This window comes from Lipotes vexillifer, unplaced genomic scaffold (assembly GCF_000442215.2).
Source record: "Lipotes vexillifer unplaced genomic scaffold, Lipotes_vexillifer_v1.1 scaffold1761, whole genome shotgun sequence".
Lineage (NCBI taxonomy): Eukaryota > Metazoa > Chordata > Mammalia > Artiodactyla > Lipotidae > Lipotes > Lipotes vexillifer.
Window position 1 is genome coordinate 167,132 of NW_006777503.1, and position 13,893 is coordinate 181,024.

At 56.9% G+C, this 13,893-nt stretch overlaps 1 protein-coding gene across 1 annotated transcript in view; it reads right to left on the reverse strand.

The window, feature by feature from the left end:
• The window catches only part of CBS (cystathionine beta-synthase), a 25,213-nt gene extending 16,392 nt beyond the window's left edge, over nt 1-8,821 (reverse strand). The window contains exons 1-8 of the mRNA XM_007451134.1: nt 8,795-8,821; nt 7,067-7,173; nt 4,958-5,092; nt 3,507-3,586; nt 3,292-3,426; nt 2,689-2,758; nt 1,339-1,430; nt 459-584 (exon numbers count right to left, since the gene is read on the reverse strand). Coding sequence (XP_007451196.1) covers nt 459-584; nt 1,339-1,430; nt 2,689-2,758; nt 3,292-3,426; nt 3,507-3,586; nt 4,958-5,092; nt 7,067-7,118 — 690 coding nt within the window. The 5' untranslated portion in view covers nt 7,119-7,173; nt 8,795-8,821. The remainder of the gene's footprint in view (nt 1-458; nt 585-1,338; nt 1,431-2,688; nt 2,759-3,291; nt 3,427-3,506; nt 3,587-4,957; nt 5,093-7,066; nt 7,174-8,794) is intronic.
• Nucleotides 8,822-13,893: the final 5,072 nt, after the last annotated feature.

Here is a 13,893-nt window from a genome sequence, read left to right on the forward strand (position 1 = left end):
CCCCCCCCCCCCCGGCCCCGCCCCGGGTCCAGCACACTGTGCACGTGGCCAGTAAAACCGCCCACCAGCCCCGCTGAGGGCCACACTTCTAGTCTAGGTCCCTGACCGAAGCATCCTTTAGGGCCCTTAAAAGGAGCCTTCTCTGGGGTCCTTAGCTCTCCCACGTTGGGCCTGCTTACCCGCTCCAGCCACCCGGCTCCCTCCCTCTGCCGGGGTGGTCTGTGCCACCCGCCACCCACCAAGGGCCTCTGTGTCTGCCCAAAAGGGCCGTGGTACACGCTGGTCAGGTAAAGCACCGCGAGTCACCGCGTCATGACCCCCGAGACTATTGCCCCCTGTGTAGCGCGGAGCTCGCGTCTCTGTTCCGGCTCAGCCAGGCACCCCCTCCCCCCCTCCCTGTGCTCAGCCAGGCAAGGCTGTGGCCTGAGGGCTGGGCTTGTCACTGCCGCCCCGCCTACCTTCCGGTCCAGCACGGTGGGGATGAAGTCGTAGCCGATCCCTTCCACCTCATAGGCCGTCTGCTCCGTCTGGTTCAGCTCCTCGGGCTCTGCGAGGATGGAGCCTTCGGGGTCCACCCCGATGATCTGCAGAGTGGGCAGCCTTAGGGCTCAAGCCTCACCTGGACGTACCCAGCTGTCACCCGGGCGCGGGTCCCGTTCCCGGACCTCGGGCACGAGGCTCGAAACCCACAAACCCAGGCCCGGGCGCTGGGAAATCGCAAGGATAAATAAATGTCCAGCTCAGGGCACTCAAGGGGGCAGCATGAGGCTGGGGGAAGTGGCATCCTGGAAAGCTCCTCCTGCGCGGGGTGCCCCAGGACAGCCCCAAGAGATGCCCCCGGGACAGCGGGAGCCTGGGGCGAGGGGGGTGCTAGGACTGACCTCTCCTGGACAGTGGAGAAACGGGCAGAGAGGAAGGGTGCGCTCGGCACCTCCAGTGGGGGTCTCTCTGAGCCCCTCCCCAGGCTCAGGTGCCCCTCCCCTACTCTCAGAGCCCCGGTGGGGCAGCGGTAGGACCCGCGCCTGAGAGCTCTCAGCTTCTGGAATGACCCTTGGAGGCCACCCAAATGGACTCTCCCACCCCCAGCTCATCTGGGCGTCCAGGTTGCTGGGTCCTTTATCCCCCGGGCAGGCACAGGTACACGCCCCCCTATATAAGATGCAAGGCCATCTACGCCGAAGTGTCAGAAATGGGAACTTCCAGCTCTAAGGCAGAGGCCACTCTGTGGGCCCAAGGCCAAGGAGCCTGACAGTTAAGCCTCCAGCTGCAGTTCAATGCGCACACGTCCAGGCCCACCTCTCCTGGGCGGGGCAGGGTGGCGCCCTTGCAGCCCCTCACCTTGCATCCAGGGCACTTCTCCTTCAGCTTCCTGGCGATACCCGTGATGGTGCCCCCCGTGCCCGCCGACGCCACCAGCATGTCCAGCCTCCCTGACAGGGGAGAAGGCACGTCAGAGAGAACATCCTCAGGCAGGAGCGGCCAACCCCCACTCTTTTTTTTTTTTTTTTAAGCATCTTTATTGGAGTATAATTGCTTTACAATGGTGTGTTAGTTTCTGCTCAGCCCTCCACTCTTAATGAGAAGCAAGAAGGTCCTCAACCACAAGGAAGGCAAGTTATCAAAAAGGGCAAAAGCAAACCCATTCTCAAATTTAAAGCCTCTCATCACAGTCCTTCATCTTTAAGACACAGTCACAGTAACAGGGCCCCAGGAAGCCCCATTTAAGGCTAAACGGCAGCCAGTCCCTGAAATCCCTATTTGTCGTGAATCGTGAACAAGGTGACTTCCTGCAGGAGGTGGGCCCCAGGTGGCTGAGGGCTGAGCCCAGGGAGGCTCTTCACACTTTCTTAAGCTGTTTGGTTCAGACGACGTGGATAAGTGAACTGAATTATCAAAGGAACCAGAATAAACCGCTCAGCTTGGCTCAGACGTTATCTGGGCTCTCTCAGTGCCCCGGGGCCAGCTCAGGCACCTGCAGACAAGTCAGCGCGGGCACCCGTGCTGAGGCAGAAAGGTTTTTACCGAATGAGAGGATTCTCACACGTAAAACCCAGGTGAGCAAATGCCTGGACTTTGCTGCCTGGCTCCTGGGCACAGAACGAGGGCACTTAAGCCAATGCTAGGCTCCAAACAGGAAGCCAGGGGTGCCAAGCCCCTGGCAACTCTTCCCGAAGACCTCTTAGGGAAACAGCCCGTCAGAAAACATCACAACCCCCTTGGCCTTGGCACCAACTGTGAGGAGAGGTTCCAAGCAGCCTCATGTCTGTACAGAGTAAGCTAATTGCAGATGTCACCACCCCAGTTCTGCAGATGAGAAAACCCCAATGTTGAATTCAGTGCCCAGGCTGGGGCTTGAGGCCAAGTGCCGTTCAGCAACGTGAAGGCCCAGCTGTGAGCCCAGCACCAGCCTGGGACACCCTTGTTCCCTGCACTCAAGAGCTCCTACAGGTCTGGAGGAAAGACTGCTAGGTAAACAAATACAACCACATGATATGTTTGGTGCTATAGGAGAGGCACGGGCAAAGTCCAAGAGGGAGGAAACCGCTCTAGAGAAATGTCCTAGAAAGCACTTCATGGAGAGGGGATATTTGAGCTGGGTTTTGAAGGATTAAAAGGAGTTTATGAAGGAGCGGGTAAGTGACTTGTACACTCCCAGTCAAGACGGACAGCAGGGTTAGAAGTATACACCGTCACACTGCTGCAGGATCTCCTCGGCCGTGATGTCGTAGTGAGCGAGAGGGTTGCTGGCATTGCGGTACTGCAAGGAAAGAGAACAAAGGAGTCGTGTGGAATTCAAGGCACAGAACCGGCAGCAGCCACGGGGCACCAGGCAAACAGCTCAGTGCAAGCCAGAGAGGATCCCGGCAGCTCAGGGAACGGCCCGGGCACCTCAACAGACACCAAGCATGAAAACCAGCTCTCCACAAGATGCGATTTCTGAATTAACCCAGACGTGGAGTGAGTGACAAAGAAGAGCTTCCAGTCAAAAGGTCTGCATGTATTTTATGCCTGTAGAGAGCTTCCAGGGTCCTCTGCAAAGGGCATTCCAGCGCACTGAGCTGAGCCCTCGAAGCCGGCACACAGACAGCAGAGCCAAAGGCTTGGCCGACCCTGCCGGCCACACACTGGGCTGGGAGAAGCCAGTGACCGCGTCCCAGTGCGTCGGTCCCTCTGCTGCTCCTGCTGCAGATGTGACACCACCCCCAAGCCCCCGACAGACATCCCCCAGGGAAGGCCCCACTTGGTCCCAAGCCTCTGGGCACACACTCGCCCCCAGGGCCCGGCCCTCACCTGGTCCAGGATGTGAGAATTGGGGATCTCGTTCCTCAGCCTCCAGGCCACGCCCACATGTGACTCAGGGGAGTCGAATCTGGCGTTGGTGGGCGTCCTCACGATCTCGGCCCCCAGGGCACGCAGGACGTCCACCTGCAGAGGTTAAGTGGTGGCCTTCACCTCCCCACTGGGCCTACAGCGCAGGGGCAGGGGCCGGGGAGATGCCCGCCTACCTTCTCAGTACTCATCTTCTCTGGCATCACGATGATGCAATGGTAGCCCTTCACCGCGGCGGCCAGGGCCAGCCCAATCCCTGGGGACAGCACATGCAGTGAGAGCGGGCCACGGCGCCCCCGAGACCCCGCTTCCAGCCCCAAAGGCCCAGGGGAGAGGGCCCTGCAAAAATGCCCTACGTCATCCCCTTCTGCCCTCAAATGAGGGGATAAGAGGAGAATGTGGAGGCAGAGATAAAAAGGTAAGTGTGCCCAGAGAAAAAAGCAGGCTGCCCACCATGAACCCCAATTCCTCCAGCTCTTACTGGGCGCCTGGGAGGTGACAATAGCAGCAGACGTTGTGGAGCCCACGTGTTCCCGTCCCCAGCCCCACCACGGGCCCGGGGCACAGGCCCGGGCCGGTCGCCTCCTCCCTGGTTCCAAAGGGGTCAGGGCCGCTGCCCAGGGCTGAGGGGAGGGGCCACCCCAGTTAGTCTGAAGACAGAACGTGGAGCCAGAGAGGAGGGTTCTGGAGCCTCAAGATCTCCTGGAGTTTGTTTGCCCCACTTGGCTTTGGACCTGCTTGGGACCCACGACCCTTCTCTGGGTTTGGATGGGAATGTCTGTCCTGTGCCTGGCCTGCCACTGTGCTTTGGAAACACATAACTTGTCCGGTTTGAAGGTTCGCAGCTGGAGGGGAATTTTGCTTCAGGAGGAATCAAGCCTCAGGTCTCATCCACCTCTGATTTAGGTGATCCTTAGATGAGACTTAACGTCGGTGCTGGAATGGGTTCAGACTTTGGGGGGGCTGTTGGGATGGGGGTGAATATACTTTGCATTCGAGAAGGACATGAATTCTGGGGGCCAGAGGGTGGAGTGTTATGGGCTCAACTGTGTCCCTCCAAAATTCATCTGTTGAAGTCCTACCCTGCAGTCCCCCTCAGAATGTGACTCTAACTGGAGATGGGTCTTTGAAGAGGAGATTAAGGTTAAACGAGGTCATATGGGTGGGCCCTAACCCCATATGTCTGGTGTCCTCATAAGAAGAGATCAGGACACAGACACACACAGAGGGACGCGTGTGAGGACACAGGGAGAAGACGCCCAGGAGAGAGGCCTCAGGAGGAACCAGCCCTGCTGACACCTGATGTCAGTTGTCCAGCCTCCAGACTGTGAGATAATAAATGTCTGTTGATTAAGCCGCCCAGGCTGTGGGATTTATTACCGCAGCCAAAGGAAACTAGGACAGATTTTTACTACAAGGTGTAGTTGCCCACATAACAGACTCCAACATCACCAATGCAGCTGGGACGGCAAGATATCAGAGAAAGCTGGGCTCAGCCACACACCTGCACACAGGCATCAGGTGCCGAGCAAAGTGCGTGGAGGGAAGGGAAGGGCCAGCTGGACAGACCAGCACGTGCAGCCCTGGGTCACCCGGGCCGGGAGCTCTGGCCCGTGGCAACGCCCACCTGTGTTCCCTGACGTTGGCTCGATGATGGTGTCCCCAGGCTTCAGGGTCCCCTCGCGCTCAGCATCCTCAATCATTCGCAGGCTGATACGGTCCTTCACGCTCCCACCCGCGTTGAAGAACTCACACTTGGCCACTGGAGCCAGAGACGCATCATGAGAGAGGAAGAGGCCCCCGAACGCTAAGGGGTGCCTGCCGTGCCATCCCCTCTCCAGCACCCGATACGCCCAGGATGCAGGGACAAGCCTCAGTGGTCCTGAAATCATCGCCTTTCCACTGCCACCTCCCACACCTGACGTGGGTGAGGGTGCTCGCCCACGGGAGCTTCTGCCACCTGCCCGTCCCACCCCCCATGGACCATGTGGCAACTCCAAGTGCATGAAACAGAGCAGCCTAAGGAGCCCCCCCAACTGGATGGTTGGAGCAGAGCCACCCTCCGTGACGCAGCACAGTCCCGAAGAGACTTGCTGGGCATGCAGGGGGCGGCCGACTAGAGCCCAGGCTTAAATCAGGGCAGACAGCCCCGCCGTACCCAGCGGATCATGACAGACGACCTGATGTCCTGAAGCCACAGCTTGCCCGTCACACCCCCAGACCAGGACCCACACACCTTCCACACCCGTCTCCCGCCATATTTCCCATCTAGCAGATACGACGTCCTCTCCTGTGCCTAAGCCTCTGCTTCTGCTCTTCTTTCCTTGGGGGAGGACTCCCTCCCACCTCTCAAAAATATGCAGTGTTTGTAAAAGGGGGTGAGATGGCACCAAATGTGATTGAAGGACCAGGCCGGCCTGCAGCACCCACAAAACAAGCTCCTCCTGCTTTGTCCTGGTTTCTGAAATCCACAACCATAGACGGGCTTTCTCCCCTAAGACGCAGAGAGGGCCCTGCCGGGACAGTGAAGGAGGGGCTCTTGAATGTCTGACCGCTGAGGAGCCCTGCACCCCAGACTCTTGTAGGTCACTTGAATTACTTGTTAGAAAATTCTAATGAGCCCATGGGAAAGCCAACAGAGACGCAGGGATTCAAGCTGATCAGCCGTGGGCAAGCCAAGTAACCAACCGGAGGCTCGGTTTTTCCATCTGTAAAATGGACACAGTAAAACCTACTTCAGTGGCTCCCGCCAAGTTGAAGTGCATGCAGCAGGCCCATGCCTACGGGGTACTAGTTACTGGTCTCTATTATCTGATGGAGGAGCACAGAGCAGACGATAGCTCTCCTGGGTTGTTCTGATACACCCCCAGCAGCGCCTGGGAGTGTGTACTGCTTGTTGCTTATGAGAGAATTCTTCACCAGAGGCGTGCGCGGGAAGCCTCTGATGGTGATGCCTCTGGGGTGAATCGACCCCATGGCCTCGGTCCCTCCCCTAGGAGGTGTTGACCCCCAAGGACCCCGAAGCTCTCCCCTCCCCAGCTCTCTCTGCCCCAGCAGCACCGGGCCTGGTCCCCCGCAGGGCCTCTATACCTGTCACTTCCTCTGGGACAAGGCTGACATCTACCTGGGCTCCGAGCCGGGAGAACAGTGGAGGTGAAGAAAGCCCCCCACCCTCTTGTGTTCCTGGAAGCAGCCTCCTGCAAAGAAGTCCCTTCTCCAGAGGACTTGGATAAGACTCTCAGGTGATCCCCATGTGTACCAGACACAGCTCCCAAATCCCCACTCTGTGTCTCCTAAGTGAGACGCGAACTGTCTGTCTGAGCACCGGGGCAGCCAGTTCCTGCCCGGCTGATGGCTGGGACCCTCATCACAAAAACAGCCCCGGCTCTCAGGTCAGCCCACCCCACCCACGGCACGGCCCCTCCTGGCGAGAGTCCGAGACAGAAGGGCGCCGCTCTGCTCCTGCAGTTGCCGGCTTAGAGCGCCGCCTTCCCGGCTCGGGTTCTGCCCCCCACATCTGCCCGGACACGCTTCCCTCCACAATCCAGGCCTCGGCTCACAGGCCACGGCCTCCCTTACACCTACTCCGGCGAGGGCTCGGTCACCCTCCACCAGCCCGCCCTGTCCTGTGTGCTTCCCGACCTCACCTGACGTGGTCAAACACCCCTCCCGCAGAGTGTGAGGGGCCCACCCGCACCCCCAGCCTGCGAGCCGCGTGCAGGAAGCCGGCACTCACGGAGCTCACACTTCAGGCCGAAGTTCCTGCCAATCTTGTTAATCCTCACCATCGGGGTATCCCCAATTTTCTTCAGGATGTCTGGCAGGATTTTGGGAGATTTCTCCCTAAAACAGAGGAGTCCACGATTACTCAGAAAAACAAAATGGTACCAGCCTTGGCAGGCCAGCACATTCTTTTAAATAAATCAAGAAGTAAAGCAAAGAATTGCCTTTCATGAGGATCTGGGTGGCAAGTACACAAATCTACATTTGGTAAAAGGTCACACACATATGCACGGGCAAGTACACCTCAAAACCTATGAAAACGAATGCAGTTTAGTGAACAGCTGCACCAACGTTTCCGGGGTTTGAAAACGCACTGTGGTAGCAGATGGTATCAGTGGGCAGCTGGGCGAACGGCCCCACGGCCTCTCTGTATGATTTTTGCACCTTCATTTGAGTGTTATTTCCAAATAAAAAAGTTAAAACAAACACTGACTTCAAAACATCACGTCCTGGTCCACCTTTTTAGGTTTTGTTTTGTTTTGTTTTTGGCCTATGGGATCAAACCCGCGCCCCCTGCATTGCAAGGCAGAGTCATAGCCACTGGACCACCAGGGAAGTCCCGATCTTTTTAGGTTTCTGATCTTCAATTCATCTCCTCTTTCAGCACCTGCCTCCTGGGATACCTCCCTTCCTTTTCCTCGATGAAAAAACTGGTGGGGACCCCTGGACAGAGACCCCCCTCAGACGGTGTGGCCACCGGGCAGTGACAGTGACTGCAAAGAGCCCACCCAGGCACCTGGCATCACTCAGAGTGTCTGGCACAGGTGGCAGGAAGCCTGATACTCAGACCAAAGAACAAAGGCCTCTGGCGGGTCATCTCTTGTCCTTGGGGCTAAGGTCAGGCGAATTCCCAGGTGGGCCTCCAGGCTCAGAACGGGATTCGCTTCTCATGGACCAACTGTCCCCCTTCACATTCGAGTGACTGCCCCCCCAACCCCCCGCGCAGTGGTTCTTCCAGCTGAGCAGCTGGTGACAGGTGACAGGAAGGTGTGGGATAGCCCAGCCACTGCTCAGCTGTGTGCACGCCGTGATACCTATGTTTCCTGAGTGGCCCCCACGAAGTTGCCTCCATCCTCATCCTCAGGGACCGACTATTCATCCCGGAATATGCAAAACTGACGTGAGTTCCAAGAAACTCAATGGCTTCCTACACCCTGGATTTCTCAGGTGCCACCCCCATGGCTCTCACGCTTGCGTGAGCCACAGTCCCCACTGCAGGGACCCATTAACCATGTAGATTCCTCCCCGCTCCCAAGGTGGTGATCCAGCTCCCCGGGAATGCCGCCTTCCGCCCCGGGGCCCACACAGGCAGCAACACGGCCTGGCTGGAGCCCAGCTGCACCCTCCAAGGTGGCACGGACGCCCCGAGCCCCCCCCAGAGGCAGGCTTGGCCAAGAGAGGTGCGGAAGTCAGGGTGAGGGGAGAGCCGGGGCGGGGGCAAAGCGCTCCTGACCCCAGACTTGGAGGGAGACCAAGCTCTAGGGGCGACCTCGGGGTTGACTTATTAACTAGTTAAAGCCAAGGCAGGAGGGGTAAACACCTGGGAAGGCCTGGAGGGCGGCTGAGTCATCCACCCCCAGCAGAGGTTGTAGCGGCGTGAGAAGGGGGAGGCCCGGCCCGCCGCTGTGGAGAACTCAGGGTTCCTGACTCAGCACCAGGCCTTGGGGGGCCAGAAAGTCACCTGGGAAACTTGCCCGAGGTGATCAGGCCGGGCCTGGGGAGGGAATTTAACACCTTATCTCAGCTGCTTTCCCTGCGACAGCCCAGGGGGCAGAGCCCTACAGCCCCCTGGAATAACCTGAAACCCCCTCGCCTGGCAGGGCGCCTGGCTCTGCTTCCCCTCCGCAGCCCCTCCCCTCCCTCTGCTGCTCCCATTCTGTTCCTCGTTCTAAGCCCACCCTACCTGGGAACCGTCTGGAACCCCTTCCCCAGATACCCACAGGGCTGGCACCTCCTGCCCATCCAGGTACCGGCTCTGAGGTCTCCCCAGGCCGCCCGGCCACGTCACCTGTCTCATCACCCCTGTGCTCTCACCACCGGGATCGCCTAGGCTGCCTCGTCCAGGGACCCGGGTCCAGAGTCCTGACAGCAGGTGAGCCCCAGAGCCTCAGGCCCGAGCCCAGCTCCTCATAACCTGAACTGGGACAAGCAGTTTCAGGATGGGACAGCAACCCCGCCAGGGCGTTTTAGGAGGGTTAGGCCATGACGTGAAGTGCAGGTGTGATGCTAGGTTGCAGCCTGGATAGGATGGTGTCCCAGCCACCCCAGGCCCAGTGAGAAGCTCACGGAGCCATTTCACCCCCTGCTCTGCTTTGTTCTGGAAGCAGGGGCTCATGCCCTATGGCCGGTGGCCAACTTGGCCTCCTGAGCTCCCAGAATCAAGGTAAGTTTAACGCTGGGAGCTTCTGGGTTTGTAAATGTTACTTCGGTCCATTGGCCCCAGTGAGGAGAGCACCCCCTCCCCCTCCCCAGTTCTGAATCGAAAACCAATAATCATAAACGTTGGTATAGCAGTGTGTGAAGGATAAGAACCAAACATCCAAAAGGCATGTTCTTCTGACTCCTTTGTTATACTTCTGGGAGATAACACTAAGGAAATAAAGATAATCCTAAGATTTAGTGAACTCAGTTCGAGTTTCATGATGGGTCAGGGATTTTTGCCTTTTTTTTTTTTTTTTTTTTTTTTCCTTTCCCACTGGTTGATCTGATTGTGCACCTAGAACAGGGCACACATATAGCAGGTGCTGTGACTAAATGAATTGCATTTTCCACTGCAGTTATTCATAATGAGATCATTGCAGACACATGAATACCCAAGAGAGGGCTTAAAATCGTGGTTTATTCATCCAACAGTCTCAGTCCAACCACAAAGACCCCACTACAGAAAAATATTTCACGGCCTGGAGTTAGGCAGAGAAGGGCAGGCATGATCCTAATTACAAGAGTGTGCAACTGGATGGATCTGGATCAGAAACCTCCCCCCTACCTGTCACTCAGAGCGTGGGACCTGGGCACATCCCTTTATGTATTGAGCACCTGCTCTTGGGAGGCACTGAACTAGGTGCTGCGCTACAGCACAAACGAGCCTTGGCCTCTCTGAGCCTTGGGGGGCTCAGCTATAAAATACCTCCCACCCCAGCTCACCATCCATCCAGAGTGACTGCAAGGGATGGGGGTGGAGGGGTGGTGGTTCACACCCCAGGTCCCTGTGGCTACCTGGCTTCAGGTAACAAACTCTTCCCTCCATCTTATAATCATAAAGGGGACTCACAGAGCAGTGTGGTGATGTGGAGAGTTGGTGGCAGGCCTGCCCAGCTGCCAGGAGCACCTGCTCGGGGCATCGGGACGGATCCACAGGACCTCCTTGTCTCCCGGAGGCTCCTTTTCCAAGCTCGCTTTCCCCAGGTGTGCCCCTGAGAGGTGGGGGCACCCTGCAGACCTCTCTTCTGCTTGGGGTGTCTCAGAAGGCATGGTGGGAATCTGTCAAAGGCAAGGGGAAGAGATGCCGTCAGTTCAGGCCGTTTCCAAACACCTGCAGAAGAGCCTGCTTCTCTGTTGCCTGTCCTGGGAATCCTGCGCGCCCAGCCTCCCCTGGGCGTGGAGCTCCATTCACTCAGGTAGCTCGGCAGGAAAAGGCATAACTACGCAGGCACCAGCTGCTGTGGACAACAGCTGGACAGTTTCTCAAAGGGTTAAGCATACAACTACCGTGTGACCCAGCAATTCCACCCCTACGCATATAGCCAAAAAAAATGGAAACATACAGTATTTGCCCACCACATTCATAAAAGCACTATTCACAATAGCCAAAACCTGGAAACAAACCAAGTGTCCATCAGCTGATGAACGTATAAACAAAATGTGGTTTACCCATACAGTGGAAGAGTATCTGGCCATGAAAAAACAATGAAGTTTTAAAATCTTCTCAACATGTGAGCGCATGCACACACACAGACACACACAGACACACACACACACACACACACACACACACACAGCAACTATGTAGAGGTGATGAATGTTATTCATCTTGATAGCTTGATTGTGCTGTCTTTTCGTAATGTATACATAAATCAAAACATCACGTTGTACACCTTAAATATATATATGAATTTTATACATCAAAGATATCTCAATAAAGTTGTTTGAAAAAGACTACATTTAGGGACTCCCCGGGTGGTCCAGGGGTTAAGACTCTGCGCTTCCAATGCAGGGGGCCCAGGTTCGATACCTGGTCAGGGAACTAGATCCCGCATTCCACAATGAAGATCCCACATGCTGCAACTAAGACCCGGAGCAGACAAATAAATAAATATATATTTTTTAAAAGACTACATTTATATGATGGAAATAACAAGAGGAAGATGAAGATGATAATAAATATATTTTTACCCTAGAAAAGAAGGAATGAAACATCCTGCGAAGTCAAATAAGCCAGACAAAGAAGAATATTGCATGACTCTACCTATATGAGGTACCTAGAATAGGCAAATCAGAGAGACATGAAGCGGAATAGAGATTCCCAGGGGCAGGGGGAGGGGAGTCACTGTTTAATGGGTACAGAGTTATGATGAAAAAGTTTGGGGTACAGATAATAGTGATGATTGCACAACATTGTGAATGTGTGTATTGCTACTGAATTTTACACTTATGAATAAACAGTATATTACGTGTATTTTATCAAATTTTAAAAATCTCATGGAACTTTAAAATAGATGACAAAAAAAAAAAAAAGAAAGGAAGGAAGGAAAGGGAATGGGCACACTCAAAGAAGAGGCTGAAGCCCTGCCCAGCTCCTTCTGGTGACAATGAGCAAACGCCCACCTCTCATCTTCAGAAACCAGGACTGAGCTCAGCCTCCCTGTGATTTCCCACACTGAACAGAGGACCGGTCCACGGCCGGCACGGAGCCATCACTCACCAGGCTGATGACCGAACACTCACCACGGCTCCAACTCTGTAAGGAGCAGTGAAAACTAAATGGAATGAGGTCTCTTGGATGGAATCCCAGAACAGAAAAGGGTATTAGGGGAAACTAAGGAAATCTGAATAAGTAGGGACTTTAGTTAACCATAATGTTCATTAACTGTAAAAATCGTAAGATGGTAATAATAGGGGGAACCGTGAGTGTGAGGGGGGAGGTACGTGAGAACTCTGCTCTCTTCTCAATTTTTCTGTAAATCTAAAGCTCCCCCCACCCCAAGTCTCTGGAGCCCTGTGGGTTTGGAAGGTCCCTGCGAGGAGCTCAAGGTAGGGGATGTGGCTCGGGGTGACCTCTAAGTGCAGCCCTCACCACTCCTCTGGGAAGCTGGAGGGACCCCAGCCCCCAGCCTTGTCCCTCTGCTCCCTAGGACATTTCGACAGGCAGTTTGCTGTGAAAAGGTCGGGTGGCCCAGGCGGAACTGGGCTGAAGGTGCAAAGGGCCCCTCACTTGGAGGTGCACATGGAGGCGCGTGGACCCGCTGGATTTCTCCTCGGGAGCGGCCCCATCCGGGTACCGCCGCCATCAGCAAGGTCAGAGGCTGCCCCAGCTGGTTCCCTGTCTCCCAGCGCAGGGCCAGGTGCAGACCAGCGCCCAGCAGGTCGCCCCGGATGCCCAGGCCGGAGCCTGCGCGCAGAGGAAGCGGAGACCCCCACCCTTGGCCATCACATCCGTTTCAAATCCACGAGGCCCGCGGCGCACGGCTTTCCAGGAGAAACCAGCCTCCCAGCCGATCTGCCCCCGGAGGTGCCTAGAGCAGAGGTCCCTTCAAGTCTTTGGATCAGCAAGTACTTTCCCAGGCGTTCAGTTCCCCTCGCGAAACCACGCAGGGGCGTCCCGCGCCCTTCTTCCACCTTTCAAACAGCCCCCGAGGTAAGCGGTGCACCCGCGGGTAGGCGGTTCTTCCGTCGTGCAGAAGCGCCCCTGTCGTAGGCCTCTCTCCCCAACAGAGGCCGACAGGCCGGCAGCCCCCTGGCCAGGACACCCAGCAGACCGGCCAGGCAGACGCAGGCAGCCCTGCGCCTCCTATGTGGCGACTTGCCTCGCCTGTAGCGACCTCCCGAAAGGTAAGGGGCTGCTGGGAACTCGAATCGAGACCGACAGAGCCTCCGTAGAACGCACAGGCACTCGGCGGGACCCTCGCTGGGAGACCCGGGGTCGAACCCGCGGATTCAGTTCAGCGCAGCCCGTCTCAGCTCCCGGCACAGCTCCTCTCGGGCACAGCGCCCTGCGCGCCGACGCACGTGCGTGCTGGGAAGGCGGGCTCCCCTGGCGCGGTCCTGCTGGCTCCTGCTGCACCCCAAACCACAAGACCCTCCTGGGGTCACGCGCCCCGCGCCCCCCAGCGCCCTGCACGCGCGCACCAGTCGGCCCAAGGGGGCCAGTTAGGGCCAAGGGGGCGGAAGGTCGTAAACTCCCGTTTCAAAGGGAGACTTTTCAGGCGGGAAATTGAGACGCTACAGAGGATCTGGAGACCGCCCGGTCACCCGGCCTTTGGGAGGGGCTTTGGGGGATACCGTTTGGGATAAACACCCCCAGGTAACTCTTGGGAGGCTAAGTTTTGCGCTCCCGCTCCTTCCCCACTACTCCTCCCCATTCCCCAGCTCAGCCATCCGCCTTGCCTAGGGCTCGAAGTGGGTGTCTCAGGGCACCCTCCCCCATCCCCTTAGTACGTGATGGAGGCAGGGCCCTGTTTGCCCTGCGCGCCCTGCGCTCCCTCCCACCGCTCCCTCCCACCGCAGGCAGCCACCTCCCGTGCAGCCTACGCAACTACATCAATATTTTACACCCCGCCCCCC